The 22,857-nt window shown below is 46.8% G+C and overlaps 1 protein-coding gene across 1 annotated transcript in view; it reads right to left on the bottom strand.

Annotated features, from left to right (window-relative positions):
- Positions 1 to 22,857, bottom strand: part of NHSL2 (NHS like 2) — a 263,935-nt gene that overhangs the window by 88,392 nt on the left and 152,686 nt on the right. Inside the window, exons 4-5 of the mRNA XM_030304810.2 lie at positions 2,805 to 2,936; positions 2,330 to 2,507 (exon numbers count right to left, since the gene is read on the bottom strand). Of these exons, the coding sequence (XP_030160670.2) occupies positions 2,330 to 2,507; positions 2,805 to 2,936 (310 nt within the window). The remainder of the gene's footprint in view (positions 1 to 2,329; positions 2,508 to 2,804; positions 2,937 to 22,857) is intronic.

Here is a 22,857-nt window from a genome sequence, read left to right as displayed (position 1 = left end):
GATGAGAGAAAGGGGAGCCTCTTTGCACCGGTGAAGGGTAGTGCAAGATGTGCTTAGCTGACTGCGAGGTCCTTGTGGGACATTTGGGTGGAGATGGAGCAGTTGACTGTTAGTTTGAGCTGGGAATAGAGATGTGGAGGCTAAGCCCATGGAAGTGGTCTCCAAGTGTGGCCTTGACTTCCAGGGGAGAGGGTGTAGAGTAAGAGCAGTTGCAGGCCCGAGTCAGAGCTCTGAAGAAAGGACATTTGCATGTAAGGGTGGGCAATGGAAGAGGTGCTTTCTTCCTCTATGAGCTTTTCCTGGTGATCTTAGGACAGACCTACCTCCTGTGATCAGGCCTCACCTCCTCCCTGAGACCACTAGCTGACTGTTTCCTGTGCTTATCTCTTCTCCTTGACCAGTCAGCGGGCAGCCTGGGGCTGCGAGGCTAACCAGTTCCTTCTCTAGTTAGCTCAGTGGGACTGAGTGTTCAACCAAGGCTTCTGAGACTGCCTAGGGATGGTGAGTGAGCTGGTGCAGTGCTGGGGAATGGCGAGGGCCAGGAGGTAAAATGAGAGAGGGAGGGAGAAGTGCTCATGAGGCTACCTCCTCATGCTGCCAGAAGCTGGTGCAGCAGCTACTGCTTCCAGGATGACCCTGGATTGGAGCTGGCACTGAAGACACAGAGCAATTTCTAAGAAATGAAATAGCAGCCAGTAACTGTCCCAAGCTGTAGCACCAGCAGTTATGTGGAAAGTTATCCTCAAGCTCCTGTACTGGGCTGCACAGTATCTCCATTTAACACCAGTGGGCCGTGAGCCTCCAGTTCCGTGGCAGAGAAGCAGGATGCTATGAGGTGGTGGCTGGGCCATTCACTTAATAGTGGCCTTAGAAGAGTATGTCCCCAGAAGATTCCAAAGAAAACTCAATGCCCAGAACCTTTGCTGCTGGCTCAGTGCCCCACAGGTGCTCAAATTAAGCCCCCTTAGGAGGCCAAGTCAGGCCCAGCTCTGACAGGTGGACCCCAGTGGCAGTTACCCTGCCTGTCAGCACATCCCAAGTTGCTTTTCTATAGTTTCCCTTGCCCCTACACCCTGTGAGACCCCCATTCTAGAGCCACCTCTAGGACTGGCTGGCCCTGAATGACTCCCCTTAACCACTCGGCCAGCTGAGTTCCCAGGAAAAGGCAGAGGCAACTCTCTGGTCCTGAACAAGGTAGGCTTTCGGCAAGACACCAATCTGTGTGCTGCTTTCTTACTGTAAACTTGAGTTACACTTGGTAAAAACTTTCCTTTCCTTCCCACTGGCCCGAACAGTGGATGTGGGCCTCTTGAATGGGTCCAGAGAAAACCATGGACTTCTTCTGTGAGGAGGAGCACTGAGAAGGGAGAGAGGGGGCACCGTCAAGATGGAAGGAGGAGGGCAGGGAAGGTATCCCTGGTCCTACTGCATGTGGCCTGATCTGAGATAGCAGTGGAAGGTGCTTCCCAAGTGGCCAAGGATTAGGCAGGAGGGAAAACAGTTGGTGGGGGGAGGGGGGTGAATGGGCAAGAGAAGTTTCATCCACATTACTCTTGCACTGCTTGGGAAGGCGAGCTAGGAAAAGTTGTCTCCAGATTCTGTCTCCCTGATTTCCATACTGTTGGCACCCGGGAAGAGGCCGTTGGGAGGAAGTATGCCAGCACCCTCAAGTCTATGTCTGGAGAGTGCCCAGGGATGAAGCGGGGCACGCCCAGGGTGGGAAGGCCACAAGCTCAAGACTGACACATGCTCCTCTCACCCATGCAATGAGGAAAGCTCTCCTCCTCTGGGGCTGGGGCAGGAGGTGGGGGCAGGGCATTACACAGCAAGAAACAGATTCATCTGGATCATTCCGTGCATGCAGCATATGAGGTAAAGCCAGGAGAGGTGTAGGTGTACAGTGCTAGGTGGGGGTGGGGGGGTGGGGGGAGATGAAGGTTTGAATAACAAAGGAGTCTCATAAAGGATAAGCCATGCATGGTTGCAGGTCTTTGCCTATTGGATCCAGACAGAAAGCACAATCCTAGCAATAAACTTCAGTCCAAGGCACGTTGCTCACTTCCCTGACGCTCCAGCCACCCTCCAGAGGCTACATGGGGTTGTTGGCAAAGAGGCTGGCCCTTGTGAGCTCAGGGAGCTCTGACTTATGCAATTCGGGCTGGCGCGGGAGCAGCGGAGCTGGGAGTACACCCACATCTCCCTCGGGCTCTCTCCCCGCCCCCTGCCAGCCCCTGCAAGTCACGCCAAGGGTCAGGGGCCCCGCTTGGCTGCAGCTGGGGAGGCCCTTGCTGTAGAAGCCCCAGAAAAAGGAGGGAAGGGAAGAGAGTACCTGTTGCTGAATGCATCCTGCTTTGGCTCTTACTCCTCGGTTGCTTGTGTTGAGAGTTGCCCATCATTCTGTTCTGGACTGGCAGCCGCCCCGTGGCTGCCGCCGCCGCCTCCTCCTCCTCCTCCTCCTCCTCCCCCTCCTCCTCCTCCCCCTCCTCCTCCTCCTCTTCCTCCTCTGCCTGTGCTCCTCCCCAGGTGCTTACATCACCTCAGCTTTGCTTCTCACACACATGGCTCATCCAAATCCCACTTGTGCTCCTGGCACGCAATTGTCCAGACCTGACCCTCTCACTTGGACTAGAGCCTGCTAGGAGCTTCTCTCAGCCTCTCTCTCACCCTCCCTCCTCCCCCACTTCCTCTGTCTCTGTCTCTGTCTCTGTCTCTCTCCCTCCCCCTCCCCCTTGCTTAGTGCTCTACTCAGCTTGAGCAGCCCAGGTTCCAGGAGAACCCTAGCGAGCCCTGAGCGCAGTCCCCACCTCATCTGCCTCTGCAGACGGGACCAGCACAGGCACCCTCGAGTACCTGACTCGCCCGCCCTCACCGTCCCTGGCTGCCTCTGCTCTCAGCGCTGTCATTTCTGCTGCCGATCCTCGCTCAGTCTGCAGAAGCTTGCAGGAGCGAGGGGCCAATAACAATCCGGGAGTGTGACAGGGACCAGTGGAGGAATGTGCTACCCAGGAATTCTAAGTGACAAAGCTCCCTGCTCCACTGGGGGATGGATCCAGTTCTGTAAGTGACAACTGCCAATGGACCCTGGGCTCCAGTCCTGACGGAGACCTTGGAGAAATTTTGGCAAACCACGAGGCTGCCAGGCTGCAGGCTTGGAGCTAGCAGAGCGAGATGCCTCTCATATACCCAATGTGGCCAACAGGCGTACCTGCCTCCTTGCAGACACACCTGAAGCCTCGCTCCACCCTCCCCTCCCTTGCCTGCTTTGCCTTCCCAGGGGGAGGGCTGAGCTGGCAGCCCAGAGATTCACCACCTGGAACTGGGACCCTCAGCAGCCAATAAGAGGGCTCCTTCCATGAATCCCACTGTAAATCCCTCACACTCTCACTCTCCCTTCTCCCTCCCACCCCCTCCTCACAAGCAGGCAGCTGCTCACTGCAAGTGCTGCAGCCCTGTGGGATAAGTGACACGGGGCAGGTTGTGCTGGCTCAGCAGCTCATTCCAGCCTTAACAGCCTGGCAGTGAGGAAGGGCCACGGCTCCTGGAATCAACTGTGTCACAGCTAGACAGCCTTGACTGACTTTACTTAGTGGAGTTGTGGTACTGTCCAACCTGATGTCATCAGACTCAGGCTCACAGACCGGGGGACCCATCTGTCATAGTCATGGCTACAAAGCACAGTGGGTGCAGGCCTGGCTAGAGCCTCAGTCTGGCAGACTTGGAGCACTGTCCCATCCAGAAAGCAGAGCTTCCTGACTTTGGGACAAGAGGTCTAAAATGGGATCCATCCATCCATTCATCCACCCACTCACCTACCCAATCACCTTGTACTAGGTGCTGGGGACACGGATGTAGTAAGTCACCATCTAGGAGGGGTGACCAACACATCCACAGACCATAACAGTACAAGGGGATCACTGCTACACCAGGGAAAGGGTCCACATGTTGTGGGAACACCAAAGAGAAACTTCTTCAGTGGAAAAGTTGGAGATACCCTCCCAGAGGAGGGGACACTTGGACTGGGTCATGGAAAATGAAGACGAGTTGGCCAGACCCACAAAGAGAAAGGGCATACTGTTAAAGATTTGGAATACTACCCCTGCTAGGATAGGAGCCTCTCCTACCAGGCCCCCAACCATCAAGGGTCTCCTCAGTTTTCTTCAACAATTCCACATACATCACCTAAGGCTCACCTCTGCACCAGACTGAGGCTACAGAGGGAGGCAGACACTGACTTAGAGGCTCCCCTAGCTTATTTGGGAGACAGATAATTATACAGAAAAGTCACAGGATGGTATGATCCTTGCTTGTGCTTTGCAGCTCACTGAAGAATGTGGCAGGAGGCCTCCAAGGAGACCACCCAGAGACCAGAAAAGAGGGTTGGGGAAACAGAGGTCTCAGAGCAAGTGTAAAAGACTGAGAGGGAGGCATCTTGGGAAAATGGATGTAAGAATATGGTAAAAATCTTGAAGATTTATGAACATGGAAAAACCCCTGAAGGTGAGGTTTGGGGAACATTTGGTCCCTGCCCTCTTACCTACCTGTGGTGGGTCCTAGATACGAGTCTTGGTAGGTTCAAGGTTGAAAAAATGGACAGAAGAGAGGCTGGAAGAGACAGAACCATGAGATCCTGAGATGGTTCTAAAATGCATGGGACACACTGGAAGTCAAGCCAGAATTAAATTTGATTGGGTTGTGCACTTGGGACCCCAGATTATATTCCCAGGGACCAGCAGAGGAAGCTCAAATAGGAAAAGGCATGTTTGGGAGTGTTTAGAGAGTAAGGGGATGGAGGGTGGGGCTGAGGAATGAGTGAATCATCATAAATGGAACACACCCATGTACCTGCTCCCCAGGCCGAGATGTTGAGCCTGAGCAGGACTACAGAAGCTCTCCTTGAAGCAATTTTTAGCCATCATTGCAGATCTTCCCACACAACCCTGTCAGGTAGATAATCTTAGTTCTATCCACTTTATAGGTACCTAAATGGAGGCTATGACAGGGGAGGCAGTGTGGCCAAGGTCCCCACTGGCTCCTTCCACTGGGCCTGACGTGTCCTAAAGTTGCTCCCAGAGAAAAACCAACAGAAGAGAACAGTGGACAGAGAACACCTTCTTTCTCTCCGCATCCCCTCTGCCCCATCATTTCTCTCTCCTCTTCTCATCTGAACTTCTCATAAAGAGACTCTACACCCTGGGTCCCAGGTTCTCACCTCCTCTTCTCTGTTAGCCCCAGTGAAGACCCCGCCCCTTCTCATTCCCCACCCCCCAGAGCTTCCCTCACCCAGTCACCAGTGTCCCTGGGGCCACAACCAGTAAGAGATGATTTCACATCTTTTCTCACTGGGCCTTTCTGCTCTTTTTGCCGCTGGGGGTCACACACTCCTTCCTGGCTAAATGAACCCAACTAGTACATAAGGTAGACAGGATTTGGGACCCTGTCTATCTATCTCCAAATTCGGTACTTTCTCCACCTTATCCCTCTTTATCATCTCAAGCGGATGGGAAATATTTTTAGGCATCTTTAACACTTTCATCTTCCTTCCCATTCATTTACTGAGTCCTGTAAGTTGTTCCTCAGAACTGTTTCATATACAAGCACTTTTTTAAAAATTTATTTGAGAGAGAGAGAGACGGCAAGTGCAAGCAGGGGACGGGCAGAGAGAGAGGGAGAGAGAGAGTCCCAAGCAGGCTCCACACTGTCAGCACAGAGCCTGATGCAGGGCTCGATCCCATGAACCATGAGATCATGACCTGAGCTGAAATCAAGAGTTGGACACTTAACTGACTGAGCCACTCAGGGGCCCCTTCATATCCAAGCACTTTTCAGTGTCACCTCTACTTCCCTCAGCTTGGTCCCAGCCACCATTATCTCTCCCCCTGGAGCACTGCAGTGAACATCCTCTTCGCTGGGCTCCCTGTTTGCATCCCTGTGTCCTATAATTTATTCTTCACACAGCAGCCAGAGTGAGCCTTTATAAATGTAAACCAAATCCTATCATTCCATTGTTTGGAACTTCTCAATGATCTGCTGTCTCAAGTGTCAAAGTCATGCTCTCTAGCCTATACCCAGAACTGGCCCCATGTGACCTCTTCACCTTTTCTCTTTATGTCCTGAAATAAACCCACCCCTCTGCTCATTCGATCTATGGGATTGCTCATTCTATTCTTTACCTTGTCCTTGTGATTTATCACTTAATGGCAAAGCAGCCCAAGAAAGGCTTTGGAGTCAGAGAAATCTGAATTTAAATCCTCACTCTGCCATTTCTACCTCTGTGTGGTCTTGCAAAGTCTCTTAACCTCCCCAGCTTCAGTTTTCCTCATCTGTATAACAGGGGATGGAAACATCTAACTAGAGACTTCTGTTAGCTGAGGGGCACCAGGCATATAGTAGGCGCTTGCTAAAAAGTGTTTCTCATCCCTTTCTCACTGTCTCTCCTCTGTGCTGCTCCCAAACCATACAGCTCTTCAAGCTTCAGCTCAAACTCCACCACCTCATTAAAGCCTTCTCCCCATCCACTTCCAGTCTGCAGGGCTCACTCTTTCCTCTGAGTACCTTTAGTCTTGGCTGTCTGAGCCACTCAATTTGTCCCTAAACATAGCTGCCCTGGGATTGTTAGAAATCTTCCATGGGCTCATGAACCTTCTCTGCTCTTGGCAGCTTGTGAGTTCCTTGAGGGATGTGTCAGATTTTGGACCCTTGAGTCTGCCCTGTGCAGGGCCTGGCACAGAGGATGCCTCAGTGTTTGCTTACAAATCAGTATGGGCTAAGCTACCCTGTCCACACAGACTTTCCCTCCTCTCCTTCCTCCTACCTCTCCTTTGCTCCCTGACAACTACTCTAAAACTTGGTCCTCCTGCTCCCAGCAACTCGAGAGACTTTTCAAAATATTCTCATCCCTTCTTACTTACCAGGGTGGACAACCAGGTTGTGTGTGGTGCGGGTGGCACCTGTTCTAATGGGTATACTGATGCAAGATCACTGCCCATGGAAAGGGGCTAGGAACTCAGCTCCTTTGTGCTGAGCACTGTGCAGGTTGCAGGGCAGGTGGGGGGTGGTTGCAGTGGCTTTAGGAGGGGGCTAGACTCCCTGTGGTGTCTTCATGTGGACTTTAGGGGCTGGGGAAAGGGCTTCTTTCTGGCACATGTGCAGGCTGAGCCAGGCCAGAAGCAGCCATGTCTATCAAGGAGAGAGGACCAGGCTCCTCACCTGACTTGGTGTCTTTTAGACACACCAGAGGAGGGGACAGAGAAGTCTGAGGCCAGAAATCAGCAACTATGGGCTCCATTTCCCCAAAGTGAAAGAGTTTAAGGCTCATTGTTGTCACCTCATCAGCCACGTCCAGCTGTACTCAGGGCTGGAGGAGGGGGTGGAAAGGGAACGAGGCAGGTGGTACCATCTCCAGACTTTCCCCCGGATGGAGCCCAAGAACTGGGAAGAGAGCCAGTTGGTCACTTTAGTCATGCTTTCTCTTCTCACAACCACCTGTGAGGGGAAGGTTATTGGTCCTCATTCCCTAGATGAGAAAATTGAGATTAGGGAAGAAGGTGGTGTCGGTGAGTGACATGGTCAGGACTATAGCCCAAGTTAGGCTGACTCCAAGTCTGGCTCTTCTTTACTCTGCTGGCCCTGTCTTCCATGATCTGCACACACTCTATCCTGGTATGGGGAAGCTCCAGGTACAAGTTCCATAAGGAGAAGTGAATTCGAATACACAGCCCTGACTCTGACTCCAGAGGGCCCTAGCCTACCAGAAGCCAGTCCTTGGCAGTTCACTCAGTGCCCTGTCCTGGGGACACTTTCCACCTTCGCATCAGTCACAGCTCCCTCAGGCTTGGAACATCAACTTCTCATCCAAGTCCTCCAAAGTGCTGTCTTCTATTCCATCTGCTTGGAATTTTCTTTCTATAAAAATTTTTAATGTTTTTGTTTATTTTTGAGAGAGAGAGAGACGGAGCATGAGCAGGGCAGGGGCAGAGACAGAGGGAGACACAGAATCCAAAGCAGGCTCCAGACTCTGAGCTGTCAGCACAGAGCCTGACGCGGGGCCTGAACCCACGAACTGTGAGATCATGACCTGAGCCAAATAATAATAATTATTATTAGTCAGACACTCAACTGACTGAGCCACCCAGGTGACCCTGCTTGGAATACTTTTCTTCCCACCTCCATCTCTGCTTGTTAAAAGTCATACTCATCTCTCAAGACCCAGCCTCCTTCTCCATGAAGCTTTCTCTTAGCTTTGCAGCCAGGGGCACACTTACATCCCCATGGCCACATCCTTTTCATGACTTCCAGGACCATTGCCTATTCCTCCTGTCCTGTTTCAAGCATTTTATGGTCTTCCCAAATGTCAACCAACTTCTCCTTGTGTTTATTCCCACAGTACAATACAACGTTCCCCAAAGTATGGTACACATTTTGCTAATGGTACATGAAGTAGTGGTAAGACAGGGAATTTCAGATATACACAGATGATCTTTTTAAGTTTAAAAGTCATATATTTCACTTAGCATCACACTCTCCAGTTCCATCCACGTTGCTACAAAAGGCCATATTTCATTTTTTCTCATTGCCACGTAGTATTCCATTGTGTATATAAACCACAATTTCTTTATCCATTCATCAGTTGATGGACATTTAGGCTCTTTCCATAATTTGGCTATTGTTGAGAGTGCTGCTATGAACATTGGGGTACAAGTGCCCCTATGCATCAGTACTCCTGTATCCCTTGGGTACCATATGGTTTCACTCTTATGTGGATCCTGAGAAACTTAACAGGAACCCATGGGGGAGGGGAAGGAAAAAAAAAAAAAAAAAAAAGGACGTTAGAGTGGGAGAGAGCCAAAGCATAAGAGACTGTTAAAAACGGAGAACAAACTGAGGGTTGATGGGGGGTGGGAGGGAGGGGAGGGTGGGTGATGGGTATTGAGGAGGGCACCTTTTGGGATGAGCACTGGGTGTTGAATGGAAACCAATTTGTCAATAAATTTCATATATAAAAAAAAATAAAAAAAAAATAAAAGTCATATATTTATTCTAATTAATACTAGACTCTCCTTATAATAACTAGTGTACTTCCTTATGTATTCAAAGCTGAATTAAATGAATTTAAGAAAAATAATTTGCTATCTGTAAAGTGGATTGAATTACTTATCCTTTCCTCATGGGCTATTGTGAGGAGATCTGCAACAATGACAAAAAATTGCCTTGAGGAAGGAGGGCTTTGGTAGTTCTGGCCGGGCTCAACTTCTTCACATGGGTAATGGGTACATGGGTGTGTTCACTTTGTGATCATTCACTAATGTGTGCACTTTTTGATTTGTGCTTTTTTTGGGGGTGTGTGTGTGTGTTAATTTCCCATAAAAAGTTTATTTAAAAAATAAAGCCTGAGCTTCACTCAAGGTGAGTTGCACATTTTGTACTTTGGTCCCAAGGACCCATGAGAAGGGTGGTGATGCCACTGACATCCAAGGGAAGGGGGTGCAGGTGTACAGAAAGTAGGTTTAGGGAAGGCAGTAGGTTACAGAATTGTGATTTGAGGCATGTTTTCTTCTTTGGCCCCTGTCCCAGTAAGATAGCCAGAGCGCCTTCTGAGAGCCTGTGCTGATGGTAGCCAGCCAAGGCCAAGAGGGTAGAACCAGTGAAGACTTGGATCATAAACAAGCATACATCCCAGAAGATAAGCAGAGAGGCCAGCACAGGGGACAGAGTGCTTGCTGGATGCTTCATGACCTTGGGCAGGCTCTGGGCCTTTCTGAACCCCATTTAGATTCCACCCGGGCAGTAAAATATACGGACCTAATTGCTCCTTGAGGGTCCTCTCAGCTCAGACACTCAAAGAGTTGTTCTATGCACTATTAGTCAACAAGGCTATTCTCAAGTAATTTGAACACCCATTCTGTTCTAGGTGTTGTTCTGGTCACAGAGGACACAAGAATGAGAGACCCCAGCTGCTGCCTTCAGGGGGCTCCCAGGCCTCGGTTTTTCTTATATAGTTGCCCCTGGGGATAGACTAACACCAAATTTCAAAGTGGAAGTGTCTCTAAGAGACTTTCAAAGGAAACCCTAGCCATGGTTGGAAATGAACATGCCTCCAAAGGTAGGGAAGGGTGGGGAACTTTGGGAGGTAGGCTGGGCGGAGGAAAGCCATAGGGAGTGTCAGAGAACTGGAGTATGTGTGCTACATCCCCCCAGGCCCCCAAGGTATTCATCCTTCAATCTGGGAAACTTCTATACTGGTCCAGCCTAACCCATCTGTAGTCCATAGACTGCCAAGAGCTTGCCACTGTGCTTCCTGTTGGTTGTGGTCTCCAAGTATTTTTTAAATAAAGTTTATTTATTTATTTTGAGGGGAAGTGGAGGGACAGAGAGAGAGGGAGAGAGAAAATCCCAAGCAGGCTCCATGCTGAGAACGTGGAGCCTGATGTGGGGCTTGATCCCATGAACGATGAGATCATGACCTGAGACGTAATGAAGAGTCAGACACTTAATCAACTGAACCACCCAGGTGTCCCTCCAAGTACTTTTGACCCTATACTTCAATATGTGCATGTTTATGTATAAACAAACGATATGCATGTAATACTGTGCTAATTGATTTTATAAATTATAAAACATAAACAAATATGTGATAAAATAAATGTTATTAGGAATTCTAACACTATCACCCTGTACCCCAATAGATTAGGCATTCATTTTGGAGGCCATAGATCTTACAGCTAGCTGATGGAATAAGGACAAAAGAAGGGGATAAACATGTGTTGTGCTCTACTGCTTCTCAGGCCTGGCTCCCAGGGCTCTGTATGCCTTAGTAATTTACTCACTCAATAGATTTCACTGAGTCTGTTGTATCTAGGCCTTATGCTGGGCACCGGGAGATAGAGAGATGGACAAGACAGACACAAGCAGTTTACAAGCCAGTCAGAGGAGATACACAATAACTAAAGACATAAAAATAACCAATGTAGGGCTAGCTTGGTAGCAGTGCTATGAAGGAAATCAACATGGTGCTATGACAGTGAGTGACAGGGATGAGTGTGGGGAGCAGGTTTGGATAAGTGGTCAGAGAAGGTCACTCTGAGCTACGAACTGAAGATGACAAGGAGCCAGCAGAGGAAACAGGAAGTGCCAAGTCCACGAGATGAGAAGAGATGATTTTGAGAAATGGAAAGGTCAGTATGTCTACGGTGGAGGAGGTAAGGGGGAAAGTGGTAAATTTTATTTGAAGTGCAATGGAAAACCACTAGAGAGTTTAAAAAAAATTAGTTTAGAAAAAGAGAGAGAGAGAAAGAGCGAGCAGGAGAGAGGGGCAGAGGGATATATAGAGAGAGAATCCCAAGCAGGCTCCACATAGCACAGAGCCCGATGCAGGGCTTAATCCCACGACACTGGGACCATGACCTGAGCCGAAATCAAGAGTCAGATGCTCAACCGACTGAGCCACTCAGGTGCCCCAACCACTAAAGAGTTTTAAGCAACACAGTGATAGGATATCATTTAAAAATTTTAAAGATCACCACGTCTACTACGTGAACAATGTACTGGAGGGGATTTGAGAAGAAATGAGGAGGTCAGGAGGCTATTGTATTTGTCCAGGCAAGAGATGACAGATCAGGATCAGGGCAATGGAAACAGCAAGAGCAGGCAAGGAAAATATATATTTAAACCTTGTAATAGCCCTACAATAATGCCCTTGTAAGGCCACTGTTATCATCCCCATTACACATGTGAGGAAACTGAGGCCAACTGAGGTTAAAGAACTTGTCTAAGATCACACAGCTTGTAAGTGACGAAAGCAGGATTCACCCAGGTCTGCCTGGCTTCCTTCCCATTCTACTTTAAATTCTAATTATGTTTCCTGCTCCAGGGACTCATTCACTAGGACCATACAGGTCTTCCTATTCCAATCCTGAAAATTACTGGGCATCGTGAGCAAAGAAAAGGGGATTGAAGAGTATTTGACCCAGCAATCAGCCAAGGGTATGTAAGTGATTAAAACAGTTCATTCATCCCGTTTTCCTAAACATGCTGAGTTCACCAGAGCTCTAAGTAAGGGAAAAACCATTCTTTCCTTTGGAGGGGGAGTGGACAGGAGGAGGTGGTGATGGTATATTTGGAAATAGAAAAATAAAAGCTGCCAACTTGTGCCTTCAAGGAAAGCCCAGGGGCACAGGCCAAGACAGGGGAAGTGACTTGCCAAATCCCTCACAACCCCCAAAGTTATTCGTGTGAAAAAGAAGGCAGAATTGTGCCTGCCAAAGACATGAAGTCCTTTACAGAGCACTTTGTTAGCAAAGCCTCGCATCCCTGTCATATGCAAAGCACGCTGGAACGTTGCCATGGCAACAGGCAGTTGGGCGCCTGAATCAGCTCAAGGCCTGCCTCAGCAGAGAGGTCCAAGCCTATGGGGGCAACTCTCAGAAAGGGGGGGCTGTGGAGGGGAAGCTGGGTTTGTGTATGTTGATGAGGAGCCCTGAGCTCCCTTCCAGGTTACCAGGGCCCAAAGCCTGTGTCTTCAGGAAATAATTCCTGTTGCCAGAAACAGCTAACTTCCACAAAACATAGCACCCCAGCTTGGCATGACCTCACCCTTTCCCCTGGCTCTTTTCTGGTGTTTTGTTCCCCTCTTTCTTGAGTGTCTGGGAAAATAAAAGAAAATGGAGACATCCACCTGCTGTAAAACAAAACTCCCTTGTGTTACAAATACAACAAGAAACTATAGCCCAGAGAGGGAAAGGGACAGGCTGAAGGCTGCACAGCCTTGGTGGTGCCAGAGTCAGAGCACAGTTCCCCTGACTCCAAATGTAATGTGAGTTTTGCCACAGTATACTTCTTTCCCTGGGCACTGGGGAGGGAGTAAAGTGAATCAATATTGATGGACCCCTCTGTGAACCTAATGCTGTGCTAGGTTCTTTTGTATTCCCCATAGCTCATCTGTACCACAAACTTGCAAGGGAGCTTTTATTATCCCCATTTCACATGTTAGGAAACTGAAGCTCAGAGAAGTTAACGATCAGGCTTCAGGTCACACAGCTAGACGGAGTGGTGTTAGACTTCACACTGGTCTTTGCACTTCACCACATGGCCTCACACTTCTGATGTCAAACGCGCTCCATTCCCTCCTGTATAAACAAGACACACAATTGTAAGTGATTCTACATGCTGCCCCTACTCTGACACTTTGACAAGAAAATGGTCTCCGGTAGATCAACAAGCTGCCACTCAGTAAAGACCAGCCACTGATGTGTTTCTACAGGCATCAGTTTCTTCATCATTAAAGTGAGGGTAACTCTAATTTGGGGTTGCTGGAGGGGTGAAATGGGAATGTGTATAAAGTGCATAGGGCGAGGGCTGGTGCATAGTAAGTGCTTAATAAATGTTAGCTACTGTTAAGATTATTTCCTTCAAGGACCAGTTCCAATTCTGTCACCTCAACACAGCCCTCATTTGATGCAATTTCAGTTTTATTCTCCAGTCACCCACTAATTACCAGTTGCCAGCAACTGGAGTTGAATTCCTTCTGCCGGAGGAAGAGAAGGGCATCAAGAAAGGGCACTACTGAGCCAGTCCTTAAAGAAGGAAGCAATATTTGCCAGTAAAATGAGGGTTGGAGAGAGGACATTCTAGGCAGAGGACATTTAAAACAAGAGCATAAAGGTATGAGGGTACCTGGTGTTTGGGGGAAAAGAATGATCTAGTATGGTGAGGTAGGAAATGAGGTAGTCAAAAGCAGACTGTGAAGGACCTGAGTGTCAGGAGAAGGGGCATAAGGGTGCCTGGGTGGCTCAGTTGGTTAAGTATCCGACTTCGGCTCAGGTCATGATCTCGTGGTCCGTGGGTTTGAGCCCTGCATTGGGCTCTGTGCTGACAGCTTGGAGCCTGGAGCTTGCTTCAGATTCTGTGTCTCCCTCTCTCTCTGCCCCTCACCTGCTCGTGCTCTCTCTCTCTCTCTCTCTCTCTCTGTCTCTCTCTCAAAAATAAATAAACATTAAAAGAGAAAAAAATTTTTAAAAATGAAATTCAGATTTTCACTTGAAAGTTCAAATTTTATCTTTGGCAACAAACACTGTGAGCTATTTTCCTTGAAGCTATGGGATCACTCTGTTCACTTTTGAGAAAATGTCTGCCAACTTCTCAAGTCTGAATAACCATAGTTCGTCAGTCATTCCTTCAAATACAACGGATGTTCCACGGAAAAGGAGGTCTCCAGCAATCACGCAAGTGCCTTTCCTCCAGAAAACCCTCAGTCTTCAGCACACAGCACAAGTGCTCTAGGTGTTCTCGTTCCATTGCACAGATTATTAAATAAAATTTTCATTCAAAGGTAAAGATTTTTAAAAATTAACACTTTAAAATTTTTTTTAATGTTTTCATTTTTATTTGAGACAAAGAGAGACAGAGCATGAGCAGGGGAGGGGAAGAGACAGAGGAAGACAAAGAGAGAGGAAGACATTTCTAAAGGTAGAATGGCCAGAGGAAGACACAGAATCCGAAGCAGGCTCCAGGTTCTGAGCTGTCAGCACAGAGCCCGATGTGGAGCTCGAACTCATGGACTGTGAGATCATGACCTGAGCTGAAGTCGGATGCTTAACCGACTGAGCCACCCAGGTGCCCCCAAAATTAACACTTTTTTTTAACTGAGTTATCAAGGCCATTCTTAAGGTAAGACTGGTCTTTCCCCCTGGGAGTGTGTGGTGGTGGAGTATACAATGACCAGCAATATAGGATGGTGCCACCACTTTTATTCACAAAGGTGTCGGCCGTTTTGCTCTGGGTGCAAACATCAACCTCGTGACAAAGGCAAATGATGTTTCAGTGTTACCCTGAAAATGGCTCTGACCTTGCGCACCCCCTGAAAGGGTCTCAGTAACTCCTAGAGGTCTGTGGACCATACTTGAAGAACTGCTGGTTTAGAGAAATTCTTGCCCAAGTTTGTAGGGGCAAGTTAGAGAAGGTTTACTGCAACATTATTTGTGGTCATGGGGAGTAGATGGGACCAAGATGCCCGGTCTTTGAGGAACAGAGAGGTAAAATGTGGTAGGCGTGTGCAGTTGTCAGGAGTGATAAACTAGATGTGCACATAGCAGCACAAATAGACCTCAAAAACAGAGTGTTGAGGGGAAAGAAGAAATAGAATATCATCTATGAATCAACAGCATTTATGTAAATTAAAAGCATACATAAATATATTTTCAAAGATACCTGTATTTCCAAGACACATTCCAGCCCACCAGAGAAAGGATGGGAGTGGGGATTAAAGATGAAAAGGAAAAATAAAGTAAGACAAAAAAAAATAATTTAAAGGACCTCACATGGATAGATAATAGTGTGCAGAGCAGTACATTTAACTGTGACTTTGAGTGCAAATAAGGACAGCGTTATTGTGAAGCAGAAAATAGTTTACTCTTTCAAGAGCCCTACTGGCGAAAAGAAGGGGGGATTGCTGGAGAGAGTTCTAGAGAAAGAAGTGGGTGGGATACCTGCTCTTTGCCTCCTATCAGTCTATCCAAACATGTGCTAGCCTGGGTTACCACTGGCCTCCCGGTTTCTGAAGTTCACAGAATAAGTCTCCAAAAGATAGGGAGGGAATGGGAGGAGGTCCCACTTGCTGGCTCCTATTTTTTCTGGGAGGTAGAAGATGAGATCATTGCCTAGAAGTAGGAAATGATATGCAGTTGGGGCATGAGGATCCAGGGAACACGTGAAGCAGCTGCCATAGAGACTAGAGAAAAGTAAAAGCATTTCCAGGTAGCACTGACAGCCCATCTGAAGACTGAGGGATGTTTGAGATGGATGGCAGGAAAATTGCCTTGATGTTTCATTTATTTATTCACTCAATAAATTAGTCAAAAAGTATTTATTGAATATCTATTATGTGCCAAGAACCTTGCAAGGTACTTGGGATACCATAAGGAGTAGAGAAGGCATAGTTTTTATCGTTATGGACATGCCAGAGTCTAGTGTGTGTGGGGTGCTGGGTGGAAGATGTTAATTCTAAGTAAGCACACACAAGCAAATATAATTAAACCATAATAACTGCAAGGAAAGAAGGTACAAGGTGCTGAAAGAGTATATTGGTGAGGTTTCATGCAGTCTGGGAGTCCTGTTGGTAAATAGAGATCTTCATTTCCAGGGGCTGCGCACTGCTCCACTATAGGGACGCTCCATGATTCACCTAACCAGTCCCTTACTGTAGGGCAGTTAGAATGTTTTTCCCGTTCTTTCCACATCATAACCAACATTTTGTTGTACATCTTCATACATGCATTGTTGGGCACTTCTTTGATTATCTCCTCAGCATGCATTTCTAAAAGTAGAATTGCCAGGTTAAAGAGTATGCATATTCTCAAGGCTTTTGAAACAGACTTCCAAAGTGCCCTGCAGAAAGGTTGTACCAATTTACACAGGGGAAAGTCTGCTTTAAAAAAAAAAAAAAAGATTAACAGTAGTAAGATCCGGGTTGTAAAAATTCTGCAAAGGTTTTTTTCTTTTCTATATTTTGTACAGTTAAATTCCCCATTTCCCCACCTGTTAACCACTCTTGTGTGTATGTGTATTACTCATTTAAAAATATTTGAGTAGTTAATGCACTTACACACAACATAAATATTCAGTGACTACAAAGAGAATTCAGAGAGAAGTGAGTCTCCTTGATCCCTAGCCAGCTTCTTGGGCATCCTGCCAGAAGTTCTGTGCATATACAAGAAATTAGATGGTGGCATCCTATTAGACACATTCTTTTTTTTTTTTTGCACTGTACACTTTCTATTTAACACAAAGAGCCACCACATTTCTTTCGTCCTGCATAGTATTATTCCACAGTTATTTAGGCTATTTCCACTGTTTATCCAGTGACTACAAAAAAATGTGTATTATTCCTTTAACAATGATAATAGCAAAGGTGGAAAAAGAAGAAAAAAGACCATCTACTGAGGTTAGAATATGTCTCCATTTGTTCAAGTGATATGCTGGGTGATAGGAATGAAAAGATAAGAAATTTAGAGCCCCCAAGAAAAGAGAAAAGCAGATTTTTTAGTCTCAAGGTTAGGAACACCTGTGCTTTTAATAAACAACCGATTTGCTTTTATCTGTGAATGTCATAATTGATCATGCTTCCCCTTTCTGTTATCTGCCATGAAAGCTTAAAGCCAAATTTTGGGACTGCTGTTTATCAAGAAAAGACATCCTGACATTCACTTTCTGTCACGACTTCATCACCAGTTCCCCTTGCTTGCCCCTTGCCTCATATTTCTCTCATAAATGTAATTTAGGCTCTCTTCAAGGACCGGGTGTAACTTCATGAGGTACCTTAAATCCTTTTCAGAATAAATCAAAGGATGAATAATATTTTACAAAAATTGAGCTAAATGCAAGGCTCTCTCCAATGCCATCCTCAGAAGGGATGGATGGGCAAGACGCAAGGAGAAGATGCCTCCAGAAAACAACAAAAACCTAATTGGAGGTCAATCAATTGCTGGGCTACATGCGTCAAAGCTGAGGTCTTCAGCTTCTGAACACGCAAAGCAATTTAGCGCTCGAGTTCCCATGGCAACTGTGCCCGGCTTTCTCCAGCAAAGACGCTGGAGCCTGGCCTGCGGGTTGCTGGGGGGCTCTAGTTGCTGGCCGCGTGACTTCGCTCAGGCCTGGGTGTTTAGATACTCAGGGACTTTCCATTAACGGGAGTTCTGGATTTGGGCCTAATTGAAAATGCAGTTGCTGAGGAGAGGTAAAAAGTATACACTGGAGGTGGAGTGACACAGCAAGGTAGCCCTCCAGGACCTGAAGTTACTTTTCACTTCTCTTTTCCTTCCTCTCCCCGCTGCTAGGAAGGAGCTCCGGAAGCAGGAGATAGAACCTCGGTGGGAGGAATCCACACCGAGCTGCGCTTTCTCAAAGGGGCTGAAAGAGTGACGGGTACAGACAGGGGAAGGGCTGCCCTCATTAGCATTTTTAAAGCCTCAGCCTAATTGATTGCTTTGGCCTCCACTGAAGAAAGGTTGTGTTACCCGAAGGAGGATGCTGAAGAGGGAAGCCCGGAAGTAGAATGGGGCAAGGTCTGTAAATGTCCCCCTCACCACTGGGGGAGAATATAGATGAGTATTCAACTGATCTGGAAGGAGGGAGGACTTTCTCAGCATGAAAAAACACAAAGGAAAATGGCAACATATTTGACAGCATCATTAAAAAAAAATGTTAGCACATCCCAGAGCACAAATAAACCAGAAATCAAAGACAAAATAGAAAGCCAGGAAATTAAAAAGATATTTGCAGCACAGGGCAAAAAAAGGTTAATAACTTTATTACATAAAGAGCTGTAAGTAATAAGCTCTTTACCAATAAGCAAAAAGACACATGTTTTACTTGTATAATCAGAAAAACCAATTCTGCTTAAAAAAAGAGGAGTGCAGAAGAACATGTCATTCTCTGAGAGGGAAGCTATTAGGAATCACAGAATGTAGATCACCTCAGACAACTGCAAAAGTGGCTCAGGTAAGAAAGAGTTTGAAACGTGCTGTTTATTGCAGTGGGGAGATGGGGTGGAGGTCTTCTAAAGCTTATTTAAAAGCAATCAATTTAGAACAACCTATCAAAATGGTACTGGAACTTGTCACTGGCATACGCAGGCAGGAGGGCTTGGCTGGCTTTCCGTAGAGAGAGGACTATGGCAGAGAATGTGTTGCAGCATTTTCTTGGAAAGAGGGCTATGGTGATATATCCTAGGCACCTAGAGCAGACCTGGCCCAGCATAAGAAGGTACTCAGTGACGCCTTGCTGAAGAGTCTGTGAGGCTCTCTTCATGACGACCAAGTCCTCAGGTGGAGTCCCCGGTCCCAAGCAGCCTTCAAGGGACTTACCTGGGAGCATACCTATACTGTGTTTCTGTAGGTGGTGGGACTATTCATTTCTCCCACAAACATTCCTTGAGACCTATTATCTGCTGGGCATGAGATGGGAGTAGAGGAGTGGACCCCCAAATGAGGAGCTTATAACAAAGAGTTCTCAGTCCACTGGGGGAGATAATATGTAACTTGTGAAAGAAGCAGCTTTTGAGATGGGCTTTAAAGGTTGAGTAAAAGTTCAATAGGCAGAGATGTAGTCCAGGCAGGTATAAGAATTGGAAATGAAGGCAAAGAGACGTGAGTGAGTGAGATAATCTCTAAGGCCCTTTTCAGCTCTGCCAATCTATGATTCTGAACTTCAGCTTCATCCTAAGCAACAATACCTCTGTGAAATCATGGATTGTATATGCTGGTTATACTGTCCTCTACTATGTAGAAAAAATAAATACATATGCACTTGAATAAAACAAAACTTTCATTTCACTTAATGCCAGCAGCAGGTGTTCCACGTTTTGGGAAATTGTGCCAATGCTAATAAAGAGCCACTGAGGACTCTATCTCCAGAATTGAGAAGATTGGAAGGGGGAGAGAATGGAGACAGGAAAACTGGTCAGAGGTTCTCATAAAAATCCAGTGATGAAAGGGGATGGGTCCTGGGGTTCCTGGGTGGCTCAGTCGTTTAAGCATTTGACTTCCGCTCAGGTCATGATCTCACAGTTCGTGAGTTCTAGCCTTGCATCAGGCTCCATGCTGTCGGGCTTCACACTGGCCAGTGGAGCCTGCTTGGGATTCTCTGTCCCTCTCCATCTCGCTCTGTCCCTCCCCCACTCCTGCTTTCTCTCTCTCTCAAAATAAATAAATAAACTTTAAAAATAAAAAACTAAGGGCACCTGGGTGGCTCAGTTGGTCAAGTTTCTGACTTTAGCTCAGGTCATGATCTCGCAGTTCGTGGGTTCGAGCCCTCTGTCAGGCTCTGTGCTGACAGCTCAAGCCTAGAGCCTGCTTCAGATTCTGTGTCTCCATCTCTCTCTGCCTCTCTCCTGCTCGTGCTCTGTCTCTCTGTCTCTGTCTCTCAAAAATAAATAAACATGTAAAAAGAAAAAAGAAAAAAAAAGAAAGGGGATGGATCCTCAACTCAGAAGAAATGGGGTGTATAGGGAGAAGTGACTGATTAGACTAAGGAACGGGTTCCTAATTCCCAGTTTGCTGAACACAAATCCAAATGAGGCAGAGCTTACATTCAATCCTGGCCATTATATTCTTTTCAACATGGAGGGGTATTGTTTTACATTTCCCTTCCCCAATTTGGGACATATTGTTATGGTTGTTTAAATAAGGTGCCAATCCGACTGGGCAATGGCAGGAAATGTTTCCTCACAGGAAAGGCTCACATCAGATCCCTGCTGCCTTTTACAAATAGAAATCAAGCTTCCTCCTACAGAGAACAGGAGGGCCAGACCACAGTGGCACCTTCAACAGGTGTTAATAAGAAATAAAATTCTCCTTTTTGGTTAGCAGCCCAGGAATGAAGTGTTTGCAGAGGGCCTGGGAGGAGTGAACAGGCGACATGTTCTCAGCTCTGTCATCTGAGCAGTGTGAAATGAAAGCCCAGAGAGATGGGTGGCTATGGGGAGACCACCACATACCTGCCTTTTCCATTTGCAACCTGGAAGGGGCCTTCCCTTTTCACACACTGGAAAGTGACAAGTTTGGAAACCACCAGGGCCATCAGCCCAAGTTGCAGAAGCAGGTGAGAATGTCCTGTGCTCCTGGAGGAAGGGAAGAGTGACATAGGGGAAGGTAGACTATGAGGGGAAGGGTTAGGGAGGATCAGAGAGTAGCTAGATACCTGTCCCATCCCTTCTCACACCCCCAAGCCCACCTTCTTCAGTTGAGACCCCTAGCCTTGTTCCAGAAGTCTTATGGCCACCCAAGCAACTCCTAGCACAGTTGGCTTGGAGGCCTCCCAGCATCTCTGTGGCCTAACTGAAACATGCTTCTCTCCCCACAATTGTCCAAGCCTTTCAGTGCTTGACTTTTCACACAAGAAATCTCGCTGTCATCCTTACCCCGTGCCAGGCACTGGGGACAAAAACTGGAAATTGGGCCTTCAGTCAGGCATGCCTTAGAATCCCAAGGGGCCAACTTTCTCAGAGGTTAACACGCTTTCATGTTGTTCCTTGTCCCATCACACTGAGAGTGCCACCAAGCCAGAGTGGGCATGCAGTACATATTTCTTTAATTTGTTGAAGGAATTTTAAGCAACAAGAGAAAACAAGATCTATGTTGGCCAAACTTACTTTCCAAAATAGACAGTAAAGAAGCTTTATGTCTGATTTTTTCCCAAGCTGCTGAGATAAATACTGTATCAAGTTCAGTAGAAACCAAGAGGGGGCTTTGCCTGGAGGTATCTGGGAAGGCTTCCAGAGAGGATGTCATTGAGGCAAGTTTTGAGGAGTAAATGAGGTTTTCCAAGGGGGAAACAAACACTCTAGCTAAGTGTATGGGATGGAAGTACGACCAAAGGTGTGCAGGTAACAGATTGGGATGTGTGGTTGGAGGCCTGAAAGTAGAAAATTTTGCTAGAATCAGGTGGTAGGAGGTGATGCTGGAAAGGTTTCTTGGACCCATGCTGTGGAGGGCCTTCAATTCCAGCTGGAGGAATAGATCAGGAACATGTTATGGAGAAGAAAATCTTAACTAAGATTGACGTGGCAGTGATGCAGGAGAAGCAAGCAAGGGGGAAGGTAAGGTAGGAGATGACCACGTGGCATAACAGTGTCTGGGACTTGTGGTCACTGCAAGGACAGAGAGGGAGGGCAAGGTGTGAAACGTTGATGATGATGTAGGGAAATAGGGTCTCTTCTATATTACTGGTGGAAGTGTAATTTGGCACAGCCATCTTAAGGAGCAGTTTTGTGACATCTACACATACCCCTCATTCCAGCCATCTGACTTCTAGGTACATACAAGATTTCTACATGTACATGGGGAAATATGCACAAGAATGTTCACTGCAGCATAGTTGGTAATGGTGAAAGAAAGAAACAAGAAAGAAAGAAAGAAAGAAAGAAAGAAAGAAAGAAAGAAAGAAAGAAACCTAAGTTTCTATCAGCAGAGGATTTAGAAAAAGAGATTTTATTATTCATGTGATGGTTTACTAAGTAGCCATTACAATGAACAGCTTACACCTGTATGTATGAAAGGAATAGAGACCAAAAATATAGTGCTGAATGAAAAAAGCAAATTTCAAACAGCTACCTCACATAGACTATTTAAAATCCCACTTAGGACAGATTTTAAATGTCCAAAACCAATATTGTATACCTTGTACAGACACATAAACATGGTCTGGCTATGCCTCACAGTCAAGATAATGAAGGACGGGACTGGGGAGGACAGCATATTGAGGGATTTCAATGGTATTCTATCTAATGTGTTATTTTGTGAGAAAAAGAATCGGGCAAATATGAGGCAGATGTTAACATTTGTTCATTTTGGGTGGAGGTTACATGAGCATTTGCTGCATATCCTCTGACTTTTTTAAAAAAATTTTTTTTTCTACGAAAAAGAGGAAAAAGGGAAAGAGAGGAGGGATGAAAGAGAGAGCTGGCTATTACCACATCTAGCAACTAGAAGCCCACAGACTCACACTGAAGGACATCACAGCCACAATCAAGAAAAATAACAGGAAAAATGACCCTACAGTTCCTACTAAATGCCACATCACAGAGCCTGGGCTCAGTGCCACTCTTGCCCGTATCCAGCTTCACTGGCTTTCAGTCAAGAAAACAATAAATAAACAGTGCACGAAAGTGACCCAAGGTGGAGAACAATGATTTGGAGATTTTTCCAGGCCCGGATGCAAAGGCACTTGGAGAGTGAAACTTACACATATGTTCCCCACATGACAAACAGCTCATCCTTGCAGGGTGTCCAAGTGCCACAGCCAAAGTGGCAGGTCTAGCCTTCGCCACAGGGCCAAAAGTGGAGGTGGAGGAGGAGGGCTTTCAGGACA

This window comes from Lynx canadensis, chromosome X, assembly GCF_007474595.2.
Source record: "Lynx canadensis isolate LIC74 chromosome X, mLynCan4.pri.v2, whole genome shotgun sequence".
NCBI lineage: Eukaryota > Metazoa > Chordata > Mammalia > Carnivora > Felidae > Lynx > Lynx canadensis.
This window is presented reverse-complemented; position numbering and strand designations above follow the sequence as displayed.